At 39.8% G+C, this 23,473-nt stretch overlaps 1 protein-coding gene across 1 annotated transcript in view; it reads right to left on the bottom strand.

The window, feature by feature from the left end:
* DOCK1 (dedicator of cytokinesis 1) overlaps positions 1-23,473 on the bottom strand; it is a 502,791-nt gene that overhangs the window by 401,324 nt on the left and 77,994 nt on the right. The window contains exons 3-6 of the mRNA XM_089510135.1: positions 13,832-13,872; positions 11,529-11,584; positions 7,074-7,170; positions 2,011-2,159 (exon numbers count right to left, since the gene is read on the bottom strand). Coding sequence (XP_089366261.1) covers positions 2,011-2,159; positions 7,074-7,170; positions 11,529-11,584; positions 13,832-13,872 — 343 coding nt within the window. The remainder of the gene's footprint in view (positions 1-2,010; positions 2,160-7,073; positions 7,171-11,528; positions 11,585-13,831; positions 13,873-23,473) is intronic.

Here is a 23,473-nt window from a genome sequence, read left to right as displayed (position 1 = left end):
CATTCTGACCTCAGAACAACTTGGGGTTTTGGCCTTGCATTGCATAAGCAAGAAGCAGCAACCCCAGGGGAAATTTGGAATAAAACACCTATGTATACAAGGCCACAGTTATAAGTGCATTCACTGTTCTCTTCCTGAACAACGAGATGCAAGAGTTTTGGATACTTCAGCTTTTTTAAAACTTTGATTTGCCATAATATTTCAACTGTGATTAGTATAAATTACACATTGTTTTACACCTGCCAAATTCAAAGTGTGTTTTTTTTAACATTTATGGGCTGAAACTAAGCAACACTGTGTTACCCACAATCTCAGGTTTCAGTGGCACAGCAAACTGTGGACAACTAAAGGTAGAAGAAAAACTTCAGAATTTTTCCTCCCAGCTGCAAAAGAGGTGGTGGTCTTAAGGGGAACACATGGAAGCCAGAGGCTCATCCTAATCTGTACATGTGAAGTTAAACCTATTCTGTCCTAACACTGATGTTGTCTTTTAAGTTCTGAACATGTCAACTCTTTATTATTTGCAGCAGGAACTGGTTATAGAAAGTGCTAATTGGCTAGGATCTGTGTGTCGCAAAACTATCACCAGCATTGCTAAAAAAAAATTGTGGTTTGAGATTTTTTAAAAACAGAATAAAGCAACAGATCAGTATTAAAAGAACAAACATGTGATACTAAAAACAGTACAACCAGGTATCCTGAAACAATGGAGAAGAGGAAAGACTGAGCACTACACTAGCATTAAATTTGCTTCAATGAAATTGTCATTTCAACCATAAAATATGGGAGGAAGATGGCTTGTATTACAGCCAAGAGAAATATTTGTTTTTGTCTTCAAAATCCTAACTTCTTAAAGAGGCAGAAAAAAACATGATGCTGAATTAATAATGTGTACTATTGTGCACACACTGTATCATATACACTATTAAGCTCAGGTGCTAAATTGTGGCAGCCAAGTAGCCAAACTAAACCTACCAAGAAACATAAGGAAGCTATTAAAGTGTTCATGGTAAACCCAAGGTTGTCTCAGGCCCAGTCTGCACCACAGTAGGACAGCCGAGATTATCCTGGTACCAGAGCTGTCCTAACATTCCTCCATTGCAAAGCCCTCCATTGTAAAGCTGGGTGGCTGCACACATGCATCCCACTGAGCTACCCAGTGTGACTGCTGCTGCAGGACACTTCATTCCGAGATCAAAACAAGGCACCTAGCAAGTCACATGGCTAGGTGCCTCATTCTGAACTCATAGCAAGCTACTGGGAGCAGCAGTAAATGTGCTGAGTGGTTTAGCAGAATGCCCATGGCTTGAAAATGTGGGCTCTGACTGTTCCCAGAAGATCCAGAGCAAACAGGGACTTTTTAAAAAAATACCCCCAGTAAGAGGGATAAAACCTGGTTCTGATGGTGAATTGGCTGGCCATCATCTGATCTGGCTGCACAGAACTGGGCTTTGGCTACATGCCATTCAGGCTCCCACAAAGGGAATGGGGAGAGGCTGTTGTATTTGGCCCATGAAGACAGTGGGGAAGGAGGGAAAAAAATAAAACAGATCAACAAAAACAGCACATGCTCCCAGCATGCTGGGGTGGAAATAACCTAGTGTCAGCAGGCATGGAGAATCCCAGAAGTAGCCTAAACTGAATGGACAGCTGGATGGTATACAGAATAGCATCTCTCCACACTATAGCACAATGGTGGCGCACCTATGGCATGCGTGCCAGAGGCAGCAATCAGAGGCCTCTCTCTGTGGGCATGTGCGCTGTCACCCAACACAGAGTTCACCAAAGTCCATTATTAGAAAGCCAGAGGGACACAGTACTGTGCAATAAATAAATGGGTGTTGGGTTGCAGTTTGGGCACTCAGTCTAAAAGGTTTGCCATCACTGCTATAGCATATTATTTTAAGTGCCAGCTTTGAATCTTACGTGAGAAAAAGAAAGGCAGAAAGAAGATAAGGGAAGAGAGGAGAAGAGAGGAGAGTGAAACATTTTACAGTAGCCATAACAAACCTGTTTCCATAATCAATCTTGGCAGTGACTTTCTTTTTCATTTCCTTGAGCTCATCCTGGGGTAGGGTTCCAGAAAGTATTTGTGATCTCCATTCAATAAGATCATATATCATGTGCCTTACATTATGGAACATTTCTCTGTTATCTTGCTGTAAGATAGGAAAACAACACATTAGTTCTCTTCTTTCATAGCTTTCAGGAGAGTATATTAGACTGCCCATATTGTAAAAGAAGCTAGAATGTTGGAGATAGACTCACAAATAGCACTCAGCTTTGAGCTTCACTGTATCATCACTCCCGCAAACCAGCCCAATTTCTACACTATTGAGAGGATAAAATATTGTTCTATGCTCCTTATAAAACACAGCAAATGAATTTGAAAAAACTGAATGGCCTAAATGGAATCCAAGAATCAAAGAATTGGTTAACAACAACAACAACAACAACAAGAATAGCAACAACAAGAATAGCAATGGGATAAATCCAGTGTTAAGCAGACTGCTGAAATAATTGGGAATTAAATTAGTTGTCACTAACATGTTCCATTCATTCCAATGGGCTACTCTTGTTATAACTGATGTATTTGATCTTACATCCCTTCTTTGGATTTACTAAAGAAGGCTACGAGCAAGAACCCACAATAAGGTATTTTGAATTGCATCTGAAGAGACACTGGAGAGAAATTATAAAGGAAAGGCTTACATTACAGTACTATCAGCCTTTGATTTTCTCCCTTTTATTTAAAATTGATTCACTTTTTAGTTAATAAACTTTTTTTTATAATCTAGAACAGTGATTCCAAAACTCTGATCTTCAAGGTTCTTTTGGACTTCAGTTCCCAGAAGCCCCAGCCACCTTTGCCAACCATCAGGAATTCTGAGAGCTGAGGTACAAAATACCTGGAGGACCAAATTTGGGAACAACTGATCTAGAATGAATGTGTATGTGTGCTACTCTTTGTTGTTGTTATCCACCCTCAAGTTGATCTCTACCCATGGCGACCCTGTAGATGAAACATCTCCATGACTCCTTATGCTCCACTGTTCTGCTCAGGTCCTACAAATTCATATCCATGACCTCCTTAGTAGAGTCCATCCATCTACCATGTGGATTTCCTCTCTTTCTGCTTCCCTCCAACTTTCATAGCATTATTGTTTTTTCCAGTGACTTGTGCCTCCTCATGATGTGGCCTCAGTCTAGTCATCTCGGCTTCCAGAGAAATTTCAGGTTTGATCTGCTCTAGGACTCATTTGTTTGACTTCATGGATGTCCATGGTAACCTCAGCACTCTTCTCCAGCACCACATCTCGAATGAATTAATTCTCTTCCTATCCACTTTCTTAACTATCCAGTTCTCACATCCATACATGGCAATAGGGAATACAATGACTTGTACAATTCTAACTTTCATGCTCAGTTGTATGTCTTTACATTTTAGGATATTTTCTAGTTCTCTCATAGCAGCCCTTAGTCTTCCTTTGATTTCTTGACTGCAGTCCCCACTCTGATCAACATTTGATCCCAAGTATGAAAATTCTTTTACTATTTCTATTTCCTCATTGTCTAGGTTGAATCTGTGTAAATTTTCTGTGGTCGTTATTTCTGTTTTCTTTATGTTCAACAATAAACCTGCCTTTGCACTTTCCTCCTTGATCTTCTTTAGTATTTGTTCCAAGTCTGTGATGCTTTCAGCTAGTAGTATGGTTTCGGCTGTGAGATTGTTGATATTCCTTCCTTGTGTTTTCGCTCCTCCTTCTTCTGTGTCCAATCCTGCTTTTCATATAATATGTTCTGCCTACAGGTTGAACAGATAGGGTGAGAGGTTGCAGCTTTATATAACCCCTTTGCCAATTGGGAACCATTCTGTTTCTCTGTGTTCTGTCCTGGCAGTGGCCTGCTGTCCCGAGTATAAAGATTCCTCATTAGGACTATCAGATATGTTGGCACTTCCATGTCTTTAAGGGTGCTTCATAGTCCTTCGTGACCTATGCAGTCAAAGGCCTTGCTACAGTCTATAAAGTACATGCTGATTTTCTTTTGGAATTCCGTGGTGCATTCCATTAGCCAACTTATGTTTGCAATGTGGTCCCTAGTGCCTCTTTCTTTCCTGAATCTTGCTTGCACCTCTGGGATTTCTCTCTCCATGTATGGTTGGAGTCTATGTTGCTGAATTTTGAACATGATTTTGTTTGCATGAAAGATTAGAGCTATTTTCCAATAGTTGCTGCAGTCTTTCTCTAATTGTAGCTTCTACCTCTGTTTTTAGAATTTAGGGTTCATCTTCATATGACTCTTTGATCCATATGTCATTCATTATGTTATCCCTTTTATATAGCTCTTCTGTGTACTACATCCAGCATCTTTTTATTCCTTCCTGATCTTGAATTATGTTATTCTTATTGTCACAGAGTGTCCCGGACCTTGGTTTGAATTTCCCTTTGATTCCCCAGATCTTGTGGAATAAGTCTCTTGTTCTTCCCTTTTTGTTGTTGTCCTCTATCTCTCTGCATTGATCGTTGTAGTATTTGTCTTTATCTATAAGTACCATTCATTGAACTGTAGCATTCATGGTTCTGAGATTTTTCCAGTCTCCCTTTTGTTTTGCTTCTCTTCTTTCTTTTACTACTTGTAGCATTTTATCTGACATCCATGGTTTCTTCTCCTTTTTGACTACTGTAAGTGTCTATCTGCATTCTTCTTTTATTATGTCCCTGGCTTCTTACCATATTTAGAAATACAATTTAACATAAAACAGTAAGTAATACCTATCAAGTCCAAAGAATGCAATTACACATAAAAATATATAGTAATATCATAATAAAGAAGTTAGATACAAAGTAGGATGTGTTAAATTATTAAAACATATTTTAAATAGATAGAGACCAAAATATATATCCTTTACTTTTAAATCACTGATGGAAATCACTAATATAGCCAAACAGTTGCATACCATAAAAGGAAAGAAAAAGAGAAAAAGAAATGTAAGAAAGGAAATGAGAATGGGGAGAGAGGAAAGAAGAGGGGGGAGGGGAGAAAAAGAAGAATAAAAGATCACAGTTCCTTCTCTACCAAAATTGCAGTTGGTTCCTCATACTGACAATGTCCCGAGATGTGCTCAATGTAAATGTCTCTGGACCATCTAATGGTATCTGACACCATTAGCTTGTGCATGAGTTTTGCATAGTGCTTTTCCACTCCACAAACTCTCAGCACAGGTTCATTTGCTGGATCCCAGGTACCCAGGGCTCCAACAAGCAATGCATGGACAGAGACCTCATACCCCTTTTGTCTCAGAACATCAGTCAGAGGGGTGTACTTTTGATGTTACGTTCTCTGGCCTCCCTCATGGCTGGCTTCCTGTTTTCAAATGGGATGATGACATCTACAATAGTAATCTTCTTGTGATCTTCATCTGTGATTACTATGTCAGGACTCAGCTGACTATCTGTCCCAGGCACAGTTCAATTTAGAGAGATGGGGCCCAGTGAAGCTGGGACAGCTTTGTCCAGTCAATTCATCACAGCATCGTGCCAATGTTTCCAGGCTGTTGAGTGTGGAGGACAGTTACAGAGCACATATAGAAGTGTCTCGTTTGAATGGCCACAACAACGCAACATTTATCGTGGTTGCCAGTTTTAACAGGGCCATTGAGAGGCACAACATTCAGTCGGGCTCGGTGAATAAAACGCCAGTCAGCAAAACAGGTGAAATCTCCGTGTGGTATAAAGTGGTTGCTTGAATCCCATTGCAATGTCACCTCGAAGGTTCCTGGACTATTGTGCTCAGTAGTTCAAATCTGTTCCTTATATTGCCAATAAATTCTGTTGAAATATTGTTTAGATCAAATTTTGGTATGATGACTGGTTTTGTTCTTTTCTTAAGTTTTACTCTTATTTTTGAAATAGATAATTGCTACTCTTTAGCTACCCTACAAATGTAATTCAAAAAATTGTTTAATTTCTACACACACACAGCCTTTTTTTCTGCTAGAGAAAGGACAGTTTCCCCTGCACTACAAGACTTTCAGAAAGTAGGTGCCAAGTGCAGGGATTGTCCCCCAGCCCCAGCAGCCCCAGACTTGCCCAGCAACCTAAGAGCCTCCCATGAAACCAGAATCAGAAAGAGATGAGTATTTTAAGTCAAAAACACACCACAGAAATAATTCAGTTTGAGATCATTTTAACCGCCCTGGCTCAGTGCTAGGGAATCCTGGGAACTGTAGTTGACTGTGGCACCAGAGCTCTGTGGCAGAGAAGCCTAAATGTCTCACAAGAGTGAAATCCAGAATTCCCTAGCACCGAGCCAGGGCAGTTAAAGTGATATCACTGTATTATTTCTGCAGTGTGTTTTGGGCCCTGGACCTGATCCAGACAGTAGGATGTTACATTCATGCAAGCAAGCTCAGCCAACTGCATGGATATGCTAAATAAATCAACAATGTGAACTCTGACAGTGCCAAACAGACAGAAAAAAGGAGAGAGAAAGTGACTGTCCCTAGATTCAGTCCATCCACCTCAAGTGAAAATGGGAGAAAATATCTGATCAAATCACATACAACTGGACACAAAGATCAAGAAGTGAAAATTGCAGAAGAAAGATTGAAGGAACTCTACACATGAAGTCTGATAGATCAGGGTCTTTTTGAAGGTATGGTACTGTATAATAAAAATCAAGCCATTTTTCACAGAGAACAACAAAGATGAAAACTTTAATTCCCTGTTATTATGGATATCGGGATAAGAAAGAAAATCAAATTTACAAATTAGCCTAGGACCTTTTGGTTCTTACAGGAGTAGATGAATCTAGCTTGAAGATCCTTCACAGTCTTGTTGCCCAAATTGCCTTTTTCACAAGCACGCACACAAAATGTCCAGAATTGAACCTGGCAGTTTAATATGCAAAGCATTTGTCTATCCCTGAAGCACATCCCTACAACAACTGACGTTTCCTCAACTTTTATCTTTAGATTGACCAATTTATGAGCTAAACCATACAAAATGTCAAGGACCAAGGGGAATGCTGTAATTCAAATGCAACACTTTTAGAAAGCCTGTTGTACTTACAATATAAAGCTGTCGCCATATTGTGGACCATTCCCGTAGTGTAGTTGTAACCTCCTGAATGAGTGGGAGTTCACTAGGTATAACAGTTTCATGTTGCCTAAGAATTTGGGACATGTAAGTAATTGATATAGCCAAAAAATGACATAAAAATAAAACAGATAAGACTTTTTATTATATTATCTCTGCATGAATCATCTGAAGATAATAACATTTAATTATTCTATTCAAGACAACTCCTACTATACTTTTTGAATTATCAGTTCTAAATCATACTTTGCACAAAATACATTTGCAAAGATTAAAAATGGATATATTCAAGTTACATTAATTATTTCATATTCTTAAACAGAAAGCAAACTAAGGCTGCATCTACATTGCAGAAATAATCGAAGTTGACATCACTGTAACTTCCATGTCTCAATCCTATGGAATTCTGAGAATGTATAATTTGTTGCGGAACCAGATCTCTCTGACAAAAAAGGCTAAATACCTCACAAAGCTACAGATTTAAGAATTCCATAGCACTGAACCATGGCAGTTAAAGTGGTGTCAACCTGGATTATTTTTGCAGTGCAGATACAGCCCAAGTTTCAGATGGAACTACAAGGGACACTGTACAATCTCAAGCATTGCTAGCTTGAAGACAAAAAAAAACAAAACTATTTTGCAAGTCCTTAGTCCTCATGCTTCTAAATTATTACTTTCACATAATTCACTGTCCAAGGATTGTCCAACAAAAATACTACACAGTTATGTCAGAAGTACAGCTTTAAGTAAAAGAGTTTTGCAATCAGTCAGGAAGGTGCCCTTATACAGTAATCAAATTATCAGCACTTTCATAATTTACATATGTTTAAAGGGCATAAAAATAAACCAGTCACAAAGGAATAGTACATTTACATTTGGTGTTTACTTCTTTTCAAGTATCATCTTTCTAATTTTCAAGATGCAGCCAGAAGAACTGACCCCTGAATTGTTGCTATCACATTTTGTTTGTAAATAACCCGAACATTCTGCAAGTTGAGATCCAAGGACAACAAAAAATATAAAACACCATCTGAAATGGAAATAGAGCTCCCCTTCAATGCAGAAAAATAAAGACCTGGCAAAATAAGGTTGAATGAAGGATTTATGATTTAGAAAATGTACTTCATAATATATCTCAGTGGGAGGGTAGCAGATACTCTATCCATCTTTGTTCTGTTGGGGGTGAAACAGATTAAAAGACCAAAGAGTTAAATGTGGTGACTTTGAAAATCTGAAACAGGCAAAGATAATATGCATTTTTAATGGAAGGGTAATTATAAAATGCAAGGAAAGCAACTTGTGTTCCTTTCCCTGAAGTATTTATATCAAGTCTGAATTATTCCCTTAAGAAAATATAGTACTCTTCACCTATATGTGCTAGTGGGGAGCAAACAATTTCTCTATGCTGTTTGTTGTATGCACTCAAGTTGTTTCCAGCTTATGTCAACCCTAAGGTAAACCTATCATGGGGTTTTCTTGGCAAGATATTGTTCAGCGAGAGTTTGCCATTGCCTTCCTCTGAGGCTGAGAACATGTGACTTGCTCAATCTCACCCAGTGGATTTCATGGCCACGCAGGAAAGTGAACCCTGGTCTCTATAGTCATAGTCTAAACTCAAATCACTACGCCATACTGGCTCTAGTTCCTCTACATATTATAGCATTTGGTGGTTCAAGTCAAACGTCTGACCATTTGGGTCTAGAGAATCAGGTGATATGTATTCTTGCTTGTGAGGGCTTTAAGTAACTGTGATCTGAGTGTTGCCCCAAAGTGGCTATAAAGTTCCTCTATGTGCAGTGGGGAGCAGTTCCTCACACACAGGAGTACATGTTACCTGTTTCTCTTGACCCAAATGTGCAGAGGTTTGATTTGAACCACAAATATCCACTTTGAACACTCAGAATTCCACTGAGAATTAAATGTGTTGCCTTCAAATGCTGGAAAACTGCAACTCCCAGCAGCCCTAACTAGTTATCTGAAAGTTACACTATAGCAACATCTGCAAGGTGGCATGATTTTCACCCCTGCTTTACAACACATCAGACTTATTGCCTAAAATCTCATCAACCTTTTCCTAAAACCTTTTTCTTGCTCCACATCCAGTTACTCTGTCTTCCCCACTTTCTTCTCTCAAATACACTTTCTTGTACCATCAATATTCTTCTATAAATATAATATTCCAACAAATACTCTCATAAATGCCCCCCATCGCATCAAATGAGATGCCTCATGAATCAGAGCACACAACTGTATTTCTCCTTGTTTGTTCATATGGGCTTTGGTGATCATGTTGTCCATCCAAATCAACAAATGCCTGCCCTGAAGGTCTGACTGCAGAGCAAGGAGCATCTACATCGCCTCCAGTCAGCTGACACTGTGTATCTTCATGCCAGGAGACCACAGACCCAGTGCCATCTGTCCATTGCAGTGTGCTCCCCAATCCAGCAAACTGGCATCAGTCACAACCACTATTCTCCTCAGGTCCCAAATGGGCATCCCTTCCATCAACACCTGTCAGCCACCAATGCAGAGAAAATCTCATTGTTGGAGAGAGGTGAGGCATCAAACCTACCTAAAACGACTGAGCAATCTTGTCCTGATAGAAGAGAAGACACCTTTGAAGTTCCCTCAGAAAAATCGGGCCCTGGAACTGAGTCTAAACAACCCACCATCAGCTCAACAGCTTGGGTAAAACCATTAGCTGTGATGCACACTGACCTAATATACTAATGAAGAGTATGATGAAGAAATTGGACTTTCATCCTCCTGTGTTCTGGCAAAAAGACCCTAGAGACATATCTATAATGGTTCCCAGATACTGTAAATGTTGAACCAGCTTCAAACAGCTCTTTTCCTTGTTGATCACAAAGCTATGAAACTCCAGACATCCTTCCTGCCCTGTTGGCAGACAGGGAGAGCAGACCACTGCCCACACACCCTCCTTGAACCCAACTCCATCACCATCGGCTTTGCAATCAGTGAAATCCAGGTACACAACTCATGGGGGAGTTTCTGCCCATTAATCACCAATGGAAGAGGGAAGGTCTAATACTGTACTCCTGGTCAGAGCTACCACACTCTCCTCAACAGCTTCCACAGCCACACCAGTACCTGCCTCAGGACCCACAGAGAAATCCAGCTGGTCTGAATCCTTAGCATGTGATTTTGTGTCCTCCACACTCTCTGTCACCTCCTCCTCATGAGAGGAAAAGTCAGAGCTGTGAACATTGGCTATTTCCCTCAACTAAACTATCGCCATTAAGGTGATAAACAATCAGGAAAACACGATCACATCAGTCAGCAGCCAGGGACACCGAAACAGACCTACCCATTAGGATGGAACTGTTCAGGCAAGAATCTCTACAGAAAAATTAACTGCAAAGCCAGCAAAAATGAAAGAATCAGACGGAGTTTTAAATGTTAAGGAAAATGCAACATGGGACATACAGTAGAAGAAATAAAACATGTATGTGAAAGTCACAGTGACTAAGCAAGAGCAATTAAGAAGCCACACAGGTGAAAAAGCTAATGTAATTTAGAAGTCTTGAATGTCAAGGACAGAATTATAGAATGTACAATTGGAAACACCTGAGATTCATTAAGTGTACAAGGTGAAATGATGAAATCCTTAAGTATGGGTTGAACTATGTTAACCAATCAAAATGAGTGTACACGCCCACTGGGTGGAAAGTGACTAAGTGGGTGGTGTTTAACAATGGCTATAATGATTGCTATGATTGCCAATGTATTTTGTGGGTAGTTGGAGTAGTTTGGAGATATTGGAGATTGTAATTTGTAGGGCATATAGTATTTTGTATATAGTAGAATAAAGTAGATCTTTTGTATAAAACTACTGAGTTGTCTGGTGTCTTGAGGAAGATACAAGAGCCAGCAGGATCCTGGAGAAGTTTGGAGACATCTGAGGAAGAAGAGTGAGAAGGCTTGGAGAGTTTGTCAGGGTCTTCAGCCTATTCTCTGAAACTCTGCTGCTTTAGAGAAAAGCACTAACCACTGATCAAAGCTGATCAGCTCCGCTGCATAACAAGGTGGTGAGTTAGAGCCAGAGGTGAAGAGCTACAACTCCCATCATCCCTGACATTAAAGACCTGTCCTGAGTTAAGCAGAGGCAGGACAGAATTCGGCAGGTGGGACTGGCTTTCCTCCTTAGGTAAAACTGATTGACAGATAATGTGTCTTGTCTGTGAAGCACAACAGAGGAGAAAACCAAAAACAACTTAAAGATTTATCTAAGTCCTGCACAAAACAGAAGTCTTAATTGTCTATTTATCTTATCTTTTCATATTCCCTTGTCCTGCCATAGTCTTGGAAAGAAAAAAGAAATTTCATTTTCTACATTTATTTTAATAAGTGCAAAAAAAAAATCATGCAGATATTTTCATTATTAACTTTTAAGAAGAAAAAAATTACCCTTTTCCTTCAACAATTGCTTCTTTCAGCTGTATATAGGAAGCTGGAAATATGCCCTTTAAGATGAAAAAAATAATTTATTGTTGCTGTTTTTGCTCCACGTCTGATAAAGATTAAGATTTCACAAGATAAGATATCATAATTAAGATTCATTTTCTGTTAATACGGCTTAACATTGTATTCATCTAACAATTAACAATATAAATAAATACTGAAATATCTTTAAATGCCTGTTTGATCCAGATACCTAGATTCAATGCTTCAATAATGCCGAAAAATGTCTGCAGATGTAACTATAAAAAGATAAGTTCTCATTACAAGAATGAGAACACAAGTGTAAGCCTTTTCTGCACAGCCATGAGAAGAACTTTGGAAGAATTTGCTACTATTTTAATTAGAACTGAACAGTTCAGACCAAAGAGTAAATGTATCTGCTAGTCCTAATTAAGCCAGATCCACTGCATCAACTGTTGAGTAATAAAGCTCTTATGTAAATCCTTGGTCTGCTTTAGTTAGACTAGCAGCTGGATTTAGGCCAATGATTTATTGTTATGTCAGAAACCTTGGCCTTCTACACTATTTGTTTCCCCTTCCTTGTGGCTGCAGAGAGGAGACCAGAAGTTAACCACAATTTATCGCTCTATCTGAACTCCAAACTGTGTTTAGTCTTCATTATGTTAAGCTGAAACAAGCAAACTTCAATGATCTTATGAATCTGGCTTGTTTAACTTAACCACACTGAAAATGGGTTACAGTTTGTGGTGTTCAATTTCCAGTTTGTCTCCCATGGTTATGCAGTAAAAGGAGTGGGAACTCCATGAGAATGAGGCTCATATATGCAGAAATAAGGATTATTCATTAAGATGTTCAAATAATACCACTTTTAAGCCAATAATATGCTTAATTTTCTTAAACTAGTGTGGTTGAACTATAAAGGTAATCAGGCTAGGACAAATCCAAAGAACTATTCAAAAGTCCTGGGAGTGGCCATATATTTTTGTGGATTCAGGCCGGTTCTTATATATTTCTGGGCTGCAACTACTTTGAACTGGAGCTAATATATCTTTGGAATTGAAGCCTGTCTCACAGACTGAACCGCTGTAGATTATGATCAAACATTCTACAGATCATGGATTATTTTTTTATTGTGTCTTTGCCATCATCAAGTTTAATGATTTGTTTTTCTCCAAGTTTTCTGGTTAAGTTTTTTTCCTCTGTTCTATGTTATACATTGTGAGTTTTGTTTCTCCCCCTTCCTTTGTGTATGTGTTATAATCTACCACAGTGTTCTTTTTATATATTTGCATGATTTGTCATTTGTATATTCTTTACAATCATGTTTTAATACTGCGATAACATTTCTAATTATACTCATGTTTACTTTCCGAGTACAGTTTTCCCTGCCATTCACAGTGCATAGCCCCACCCCTGCCCAAAGTAGAAGAATCAATTTTAGGTTTTGTCAAATAAACAGGATTGGTACACTGTAGAGGCTTAAAATTGTTATTATTATATAAGGAGTGGAGTAACAGTGGAATATATCTATCAATGGGGAAATCGAGGTAAAATGTTTTTATTCAGGCTGGCCATTGAATTTTAATTAGGGAGTAGTAGTGTGTGTGTAAAGTGGTGTGCTATATTTTTTAATCTTTGACTACAAATTATGTTTTAGGTGTATTTCACTGTTCTTATATCAGTTTAATAATATTATTTAATTTTTTATCTGTTGTGAACTAATGTTTTAGCGTTGTCTTTTTAAAGTTATTGTAAGCCGCCTTGAATCCCATCTTTAGAGAAGGGCAGGATATAAATCCAAATAAATAAATAAACATTTCCTCCCATTTCGATGACCAACATTTTAATACTTATGCAACATTCTTTACAGGCTACTTAAATACAAAAAATATTAATAAAATAACAATCCAAAGTTACTACAAGTTTTGACTTATTCTTCTCCCAATCTACTTCTATAAACACTCAACAGATGCACACGCAAAAAATCAACAGTTATTTCTGGAATTTAAAAAATGTGAAGTACCAGTGTGCTTTTATTGCTTTTCAAGAAGCAGATTAATTTTCTGAGTTAATGCACTGCATTAACCAAAAACAAAAAAAGCAAAAACCATGAAACCACTATTGACAACAACATTAGCCACTTTTTTCACAAAAGTTTCTAATTTATCTTTCAATTACAAGTTTCAAAAGGGAATGGAATCTCTTGAACAACTGCTATGAAATACCTAAGACAACAACCTAAGAAAAACGTTACAATGAAATTGTTACAAGGGAAACAAAATACTTACTTTTTTTGATTTTTTCCTTAAAGTGTACCCTCTGTACCAACCTGAAAGATAAGATTTATTAATATGGTTTTGTAAACTAATTGAAAGAATGCACATTATCACAGATTTTCATGTAAGATGCAGCTCCATTAACACTGACTAACAGCAACCTTGGTCCAAAGCCAAACCTGACCAGACATCAATATCCAAGCCACTGAGCTCTCTGGTTTATCACTGAAAGATGCTAGTTTAATGCTGGTTTTAATTTATCTTTCAGTCACAAATTTGTAAGAACTTGCTCTCCCACTGAAATCCATGTGGTTCCATTGCATTGCTTTAATTTCTCAATTTTGTAATTTTCAAGCCTCAGATTAATTTGTACTGCTAATATGAAGGAAGGGGTGGGGAGAGTGAGACCCACAGGCTTCATGTGGGCCCCAATCTAAAAATTAAGCTGTAACGTGGCTATTCAGGATAGTTACTATGCCCCTTTTTCTCACGGGTGAATGCAAAGTTTATCTTTCATAACAGTAATTGTTATTAATTATCTGAATTAAGTTTTCATCTACAGGTTGGTTGTTATTTTCCATCTTTTTGTATGCTTCCAATCTGTCAGGAGAACACAGGCAATCTTTGCAATTTGACATTTGGCAGGCAACCAAGTTTGCACATGCACACAAATGCACGCACATCCTGAATACCCATTCCTATCCCAACAATTTTGGGTAAGGATACTGGGATGGAGATGGCATCACACTTTCCAATATGAAAGGACCTACAATAGCATAGCTGGGATGAGAAGGATCTTTGAAACTCAATCCCGCTCTTCTAGTGTCAGGGCACAGGACAACAGGAATGACTTTGCTCTTGCACCCTATTGGCCAGTGGCATCCCTGCCGCTAGTGTCACCTGGTGTGGTGGGTGGGGCTTCAGAGGAGGAAGGCGTGGGCACAGGCTTGATCAGCCCGAGCATGCGCCTGCACCTCTCCCTGACACAGCCCCTGTCTTTGCCGCTGCCCCCTTCTCCTCAGAAAGAAAGGGAGAGCAGCAAGGACCCTAGAGAAGCGTGCACACCTCCCAGTGGTCTTTGCCACTGCCTCCTTCTCCTCAGAGGAGAAAGGGGTGGCAGCAAGGACCCTAGACAAGCGTGCACACCTCCCAGTAGTCCTTGCCACCGCGTCCTTCTCCTCAGAGGAGAAAGGGGTGGCAGCAAGGACCCTAGAGAAGCGTGCACACCTCCCAGTAGTCCTTGCCACCGCGTCCTTCTCCTCAGAGGAGAAAGGGGAGGCGGCAAGAAGCCCATAGAAGCACGCATGCCTTCCAGTAGTCCTTCTCACCTCTGCCTCTTCTGAGAAACGGGCGGTGGCAAGGAGGTGCCAGGCGTGCGCGCGTGCTCAGCCTGGATCCTTGCTGTCAGTGGAATGTGGCAGGGATGGGGCGGGGGGCCTACTGAGTGGCACCCCCATCTGTAGTGTCACCTGGTGCAACCAGCACCCCCCGCATCCCTCCCAAGTGACTACTGCTTTTGACTAGTATGAACCCAATGCTATTTTCAAACAGGTTGTGCAGGTAAAGTCATACGCATCCACCAAATCTGCAAGAAGAATGCTCCACCAAATAACTGCCTGGTGGACAAGTGAGAAGGCCAAAATCTGCATGAAAATGGAGGATGACTCTCGGAACATGGAGGGATGAATCGTCCTGACCATGTGATGTAGCAATGACTGAGATGTAATGTATGTACTGCATCAATAATGACTACTCAAGGAGCTTCTGGTGGCCCATATATGGCCCACAGGCTATGGACTAAAAATATGATGTTGTTTCAAGGTACTTCTCACATGTTTTTTCATCAGTAGCAGCTGAGATTCCTGAAAGCAAATGACAGCCTTCACGTCTCTTAATTCTGGGTTAGTTCCAACTGACTTCAGCAGAACTGCTCCCAGGAAACAGTGGTTTGTGTACTAGCATAGCAATACTGTAAAATAAAATTTAAAATCCTCATAAATAGGTTCCCAGCACAACCACCCAAGTCAGAATCAATTCCAATAAATGTGCAGGTGTGCATTACTACAGGCACTGCACTGCTGATTCCATGATATAGATGCAAATAAATAAGTTCCAAAAACACATAACCTATTATTTTGCCTGAATGTTTGTCCTTGCAGTATTAATAGGCTAGCAGGACAGTTCAGTTCTCTCTAGTCCTCCCACTCAGCTTTCCCCTCTAAATTTGACCCTACACAGTTAGCAACATTGCCCCCTTCAAAACCTAAAATCTTTTGAGTAATGCTCAAGTTCTCACCAGATGCACCAGGCAACACTTTATATGAAGTATTTACTAAGACCAGCCCTTCCTATTGGCTCAAAAGGACAGGTAATCCTGTTTCTGCAGTAAGCAAGACAGGAATATCTAGACTGACATAATTAAGGCATTCACTGATGAATCATGCAGTGGTGGCTCCTGGTGCAAGTAGGACTGTGAGTATCTCTTCCCCACTTTCCCAGCCTGTGACTGGATGAGCATTTCAATAAATACATTTTCAAAGGGTTTTTTCCCTTTTCTTTCCTGCACTGCCTACTGCAGTAAAAACTGATGCACTCTGAATCACTGTGTGAAGGTACCAGAAACATCCCTCCTTTTTCAGCTAGCTTTACAGATTTTCCCCATTGACAATCCTATTGTGGTATAATTATTTCAGCTCATCAAAACATTTCTCACATTTGTGGAGGCAAGACAGTATGCCAAGCAAACAAAGAGGTAATTTCTCATTCATTGTGCCCCCAAATCCACAACACATCTGCAAGTGATCAGCATTATGTGCTTTTATTGCTAACAAGCCCACTCTGGTTTAGTATGACTGTTTAATTAAAAAAAACATAGACAATAGTCATTCACATAAAGTGATGGTACTGTGCCAGGCAAATTGGGAGGGATCTTTCATAGAAACAGCACAAAACTGGCAAGCAAACATGCATTGTAAACTGTTCTGCACGCCAGCCTCAGTACATACTGGTTCCCACCCCAAGCCCCAGGGCTAATATTTTACAGAATCCAGAGACAAGATATTTACAACACTAGTCACTTTCAGGATGTACCTACATAACTAATTTTTTTCTCATTAAACCCTTACTTTTGTGCATGACATAAGGAAAGGTAGCCTCTCTCATCTAATAATAATAATAATAATAATAATAATAGGATTTATTTATATGCCTCCCAATCACTGGGAATCCGGGTGGCTTACAACAGAGGGGGGATAATAGACGGTTCCCTGCCCTCAGGCTTACAATCTAAAAAGACACAACACAAAAGGAGAAGGCAATGGTGGTGGGGAAGGGGATCAGGTCCAGCATTCTTCTCTCCCTCTGAGGCCTGGACCAAGGTAGATGGACTGGAGGGAGGGCACTTCTTCTTCAGGCTAGCCCTGATGGAGCTGTGCCAGCCTATTTTCTCCCTCACAGGCTGAATGATGACAGTTAAAGAGGGAGGGCACTCTATCTTCAGGCTAGCCCTGATGGAGCTGGGCCAGCCTATTCTCTCCCTCACAGGCTGAAGGATGACAGTTATGGAGGGAGGAGCCTCTTTCTTCAGGCTAGCCCTGATGGAGCTGGGCCAGCCTATTCTCTCCCTCACAGGCCAAAGGATGACAGTTAAGGAGGGAGGAGAAAGAAAAAGGAGATGCGGTTCAAGTGAAGTGTACTTCCTTTGCATGCAGAAGGAGGTCCCGTCACTTGCATTATCAAATAAAGCTTCAAAAAGTCCTGCCTGGAACCCTTGAAAGCCTCTGCCAGTATGTGTTGACAGTACTGGGTTAGACAGACCATTGATCTGATTGATAAGGCAACTTATTTGTTCCTAGATTACCAACTTTCCCCAGGAAGGCTACAGAATCTATGTCAGTGGTTCCCAACTTTTGGGTTGGGACCCCTTTGTGGGTCGAATGACCCTTTCAAGGGGGTCACCTAAGACCATTGGAAAACACCTATTTAATTACAGTTATGAAGTAGCAACGAAAATAATTTCATGGGTTTGGGTCACCACAGCATGAGGAACTGTATTAAAGGATCGCAGCATTAGGAAGGTTGGGAACCACTGATCTATGTTAAAACTAACATGTTTTATAGTCAAGAAAACTGCAGACAAAAAGCAAATGCAGAAGACAGCCTTCTTTTTCACTCTAGCTGTCAAAACAGACTGAAAAGATTTTTCAGCTAATTTATTTTCAAGCCATCTAACAAGAAGGCTGCTATTAATATTCATTATGAAGATGCTGTTCTCTGGAGTTCCTTTTGACGAAAAGCATGGGTTTGCTGGACTGGGAAGGCAGAAACACAACTACCATAAGTTCTGGTCTGAGATTCTTATCCATTAAATCCTTCAGGGGTGAGAGGGGTGGAAGGCAGGAAGTAGTTTCCAACAAGGGAACAGAGGTATCCCAGGTATCGGATCAAAGATTCAGTCACATGGCCTGCAGAGGGATGAAGAAGTCCTAGAAATTACTGAACAGTACTTCCTTAGGCTCAAGGAGGAGGCTGGAATAGTTCTCATGATAGTGGCTGCCAATGGAGGGCAACCTTGACAAGAGGTCTCATCCACTTGGAGTTGTAAAGAAAATTGAAAATTAGAGTGCAAGACCTCAAAGAAATTGGCGGGTCATTTTAGCAGGTCCAAAACACAAGGAGGAAATGAACTGTCTGGACTATACTGAAGACCAAGTGCTCCTTTCATGATTGGACTTAAGGCACCTCAATGGGCAAAAATTAAGGTTTAATCTTCTTTAGAACGCTGTGTTTAATTGCAAAAGCGACATCAATGAAATTACTGCCCAGAAATCTATCACTGATTGATTGACTGACTGAATGTATACTCTGCCTTTCTCCTGAAATCATCACAGTAGCCTCCAGAGGTTGGTAGCCTGGGAGGTCCAATTCCAACAGTAAGGACAGTTAAACATCAGTTTCCAATGACACCACCACAGACAACAATTGACCCTTGGATACAAGATGATGGAGTTCAAACTTTTTTCGAAGGGTAAGGTTTTTAATAGGCAAACACTGGCAAAACACAACCACAATACAGTATTATCAGAGACCCAGCTGTTGATGATGATCCTTTTTTGGCAGGTTGCTTTTTACCATATCCTCATCCTACAACAACCTCAAAGGGTTTATGCATGTACTTGTCAGCCGTTCCAAGAGCAGAAAGCAAGAGCAGAAGCACCTCAACTCAGAAATATATCCTGTATAGCTTCAGGAGCATCAAACCTACCAATTATTTTTTTTCAGCAGAATGAAAAGAAAGCATGCCATATCCAGGTATTGCACCAGGAAACTGAAAACTGGGACTGATCCTGTGAAAACCTATTTTAAAAACTCACTGGCTATTAAGGGACACAGGGTTGCTGCAGTGCTGGGTACTTCCTTTGGAGGCCAGTGAGGAAGCATTTTGCTAACATCTGCATCACCAGTTGGGCCAACACAGTGTCCATCCCACACCAATGGGGCTCAGCAAGGAGTGCAAAGAATGCCAGGTGTTACAACACCTTGAAGAACTCCACGTGGAAGCCATTTAAAGAAATAGCGACCAATTTCAGGAGCTGGATCCAGAAATAACACTCTGGGCTTTCCAAGATGGCTATATCCCCTTTTCCATGGCATAATTGTTTGGTTGTCAGTCACCAGCTTTTGAATATTCTTTTTTTTCCCATTCTAAAACTTGCAACAAAGCAAGTTGTATTTACAATTTAAAAGATACAGGGAGGGAAGATAGATCTCATATTGTTCTAAACTTGTGTTCTGGTGGCCCCATCTTCTGATTGAGGGACATTCATTGCCTAGGGCTTAGTTATTATTAGAAAGAGCTGTAAGCTAAAATATGCCAGTCTTTGGGACCTTTGGCCTCATCATAACTGAAAAGTGACATCCAAGATGAACATTGATGAAAGGTTAAATTAAATTAAAGTTTGTGTAACAGAAGCGTTTGGGACACAGTAAAATAATAATAATAATAATAATAAATGTCAATCACCTCTGGTGCTCAAGCCTGGTGTATCTTACATTGGCAGAACTCGGCCTTTTGTATTCCGGGGGGGTCTATTACGGACCACCACCACCTCACGGATGACAAATTTTGTGGGACCTCAAGTCCCATTCTCCTCAATGGTGGTTCACGCAACCATGTTGGTGCAACCGCATGCATACACGGTTGAGGAGAACAGGGTGGGACCATCCATGGATGCTCCAATCCGCCGTTGGCAAGCCTACGGATAGGAAGACCCAACTGTAGTTCTTCAGCGCCTTAACCAGCTCACAACTACAGTATATGTTGATGTCACAACAGCACAGGACCAAACTACATGAATATAAAATCTTTTAAAAAAAACAAGCAGAAATAACTTCAACTGTTGATTTCCTGAATCAAAGCACATGATAAAATGTCTTTAAAAAGAATTTTTTTAAAAAAAAACCACTTCTCCTAATACTGCTGATTGGGACTGTTCCCACTGGATCCAATTCCTTATCTCTGCGGGTAATAACATTTTTTAAAGTTGTCATCATCAGTGGGACTGTAACAATGTTTCTGATGAATATTCTCTTGCTGTATGGAAAGATGCATGTAAATGTAAATCCACATGTTTTACAAGTCAAAACCATTACTGTGTGCATTTATCCACTTTTAACCTTCTTTTTAAAAAATGAAATAAATTCTCTAGGCTGAAAGTGGAAAAAGTGCAACATACATAAATCAAATCTTTCTTCCACATGCTCAGACCCACGTAACTTCCCAAAGCTCCAAAATCCCCCCTCCCAAAAAAGGTTCTTCTAAAATATTCTGATTTTAAAAATGTCTGAAAGAGCCAACATGCTCTGAACAACAGTTTCCTTAAAACAAAAAAGCCCTCAACCCTCACAATCCAAACTGTCCAGAAGCCAGGAAATATAAACTACTTTTTACCATTTCTTCTAAAATTTACAGCTTCATCTAAGAACATTTTCTGCTGTTTTGGGTGCCAAAATGCAATGCTGTTGTCCAAGAATACACAACTACACAGAGGGTGAGTGCCCTGCCGCAATGCCCAAATTGTGGCTCATACTACCTGAAGTGACAGTGTATTACTTCCAGCCACCATTTTGGATGATTTCCAGCTGAATTGGTCTTTTGGTTTCTTAGGGGGCAGTTTGGGGACTTGGCCCCAAGGGGGGGCTATGGTAAGCAAAACACTTCATTTTCAGGCCGTTTGGGCGACTTCTGGGCACATTTCAGGCCAAAATAATTCACTCAAAAATTGGCCTGAAAAATGTTTTTTAAAAATGGTTTGTGGGGTGGATTAGGGGAGGCCTCAGTGGCCACAGTTAGAAGTCTCAAGGGCTGAATGCAGTCCATGGGCTCCAATTTGCCTACTCCTGCTCCAACACAGGGGCAGAAACTGGCCTCTACTAACCCACCTGTACACTAAACACTGAATAATAAATGTAAAAATATAATGTGTGTGTATATGTGCCTTCAAGTCACTTGTCGACTTATGGCAACCCCATGAATTTCATAGGGTTTTCTTAGGCAAGGAATACTCAGACCTGGTGATGTCAGTCCTTTACTCTGAAATATAGCCTATAGTACCTGGTACTCATTGGCAGTCTCCTATCCAAGTACTAAACTTAGCTTACAAAATAAAAAAGGATCTGATGCCTTTCGGGTATTTAGGCCATCCAAAAAAATTAATCAAAACATCAGCAGATGAATGCATATATCAACACAACATTGTGTAATAGAACTATACGCAGAAAAAGAAATTAAGTGCAAGTATTAAAATGACACTACAAGACAGAACTAAGCTGGTGTTATCTTGAATAATAACGCAGTAAAATATTTTAAAACCATGGAGAAACTAAAAGCTTTTGCCTAGAGCCAAAAAGCTTCCTTTGGATGTCAAGCAAACTTCTCTTTAGAAAAACAATCCAGGGACTAACTGTTACCACTTAAAAAACTAATTTCTTAATGTCATCTTCCAAGTCTTGGAATGAGGAGGGAATAGAAGAGGGGCTTCTGTAGATAACCTTAAGGCATGGGTATATAAATACCTACCAGAAAGAGGTGTTCCATGAAGTACTAAGACTCACATCATGTGAAGTTCTATCAGTCAAGACCAGGTACCCAAGACATCCTTGTAGACTTTATCAGCCATTCTGTGCTCAGGCACCTTGCTCAAGAAGGGAACATTTGCTACCGCAATAGTTAAGAGTCCCCTTCACACTACATAATTATAGCACTATACTGTAATTCGACTTTAACTACTATGGCTGCATCCTACTGAATCTTACAGATTACAAATTAGAATTCTCAGCCAGAGAACTCTTGTGCCTCACCAAACTATAAACCCTAGGATTCCATAAGATATTGCCATGGCAGTTAAAGTGGAATCACAGCACATTGTTTTTATAGTGTGAAGGGGCTGAAGGCCTCAAGTCCAACAATGATTTCTTCAGGACTGGTTACGCAAAGTCCTCCTTTAAGAGGATAGGGCCAGAGCAAACACTGCAAACTGCAGATTAACAACTGTGTATGACTGAATATGCCAGCACAAGGCTTCCCCACAAGTAACTGAGGCTCAAAGTATGAAATCTAACCAGGTTAAAACTGAAATCAAGCAGGTAAAAGCACTTGAGGAAGTTCAGTCAGGTAATCCATATAGGAGTTCAAGTAAGAAAACTTTGTTGTTGTCAGTGAAAGATGTCTAATAGGTTATACAAAAATGCTCAGTGCATTATTCTTAATTTTAAAAATATTTTTCAGTCTTCTCAACTCAGATGCATTTTTGTCACAGAAAATTAAAATTAGAATCAAAAGTGCTTAGTGTTCAAAAGTGCAGTTAACCAAAATATTACTGAGGTTTGGGGACAAAGGAAGAGTCTTATAGATGGACATTATGCCTCATCTACCATGGTTCAGTTGATAAAACTCACAATATGCAAGTCTGTGGCTAGATGAGAAGTAGCTCTATCAGAAAGGTTATCATTTTCATTAGAAACAGTGTAATAATATTCTCAAAGGATTATGTTAGTAACTAGTTAATAAATGTTAAATATTAGATTATTAAGAATGCTTTATGTTCACACATTCATATTAATAGCAGAATATAGCCAGAACTTGGGGGGAAAAGGAAGACGGTGCAAAAGCAGGGTTACAGCTGACTATTAAGACAAGAATAATGACCACAAACGAACATAACTTTGAAGCTGATGATGAAGACATCAAAGTTGTTTAACTTTAAATTTTCTGGACCTGGGCTCAGTCATCAATCAATTTGGAGAGCTGAGTCAATAAACCTGGGGGGGGGGGGGGAGATAAGGTCGGGAAGGACAGCTATAAAATAACTAGAGAAGATCCTTAGATGTAAAGAAGTATCACAGAGCACCAAAGTCAAGTTCATTTATACTATTTTATTTCTCATTTCTATGTATGGATGTGAAAGCTGGACACTGAATGAAACTGAGAGGGGAGAAACAAATCATCTCAAATATGATGCTGGATGAGAGTTATATAGACCATGGATTGCCAAACAGACAAAGAAATGTGTCCTAACTGAGGCTATTGTACTTAAGACACATCCTGAGAAAACAGGCCTCACTGGAAAAGGCAACAATGCTGGAGAAAGTTAAAGG

The sequence above is a fragment of the Sceloporus occidentalis genome, unplaced genomic scaffold (assembly GCF_023333645.1).
Source record: "Sceloporus occidentalis isolate IW3139 unplaced genomic scaffold, rSceOcc1.0.p SCAF_2, whole genome shotgun sequence".
NCBI classification, from domain to species: Eukaryota; Metazoa; Chordata; class Lepidosauria; order Squamata; family Phrynosomatidae; genus Sceloporus; species Sceloporus occidentalis.
The sequence above is the reverse complement of the archived record's forward strand: the minus strand, read 5'-3'. Positions and strand labels throughout refer to the sequence as shown.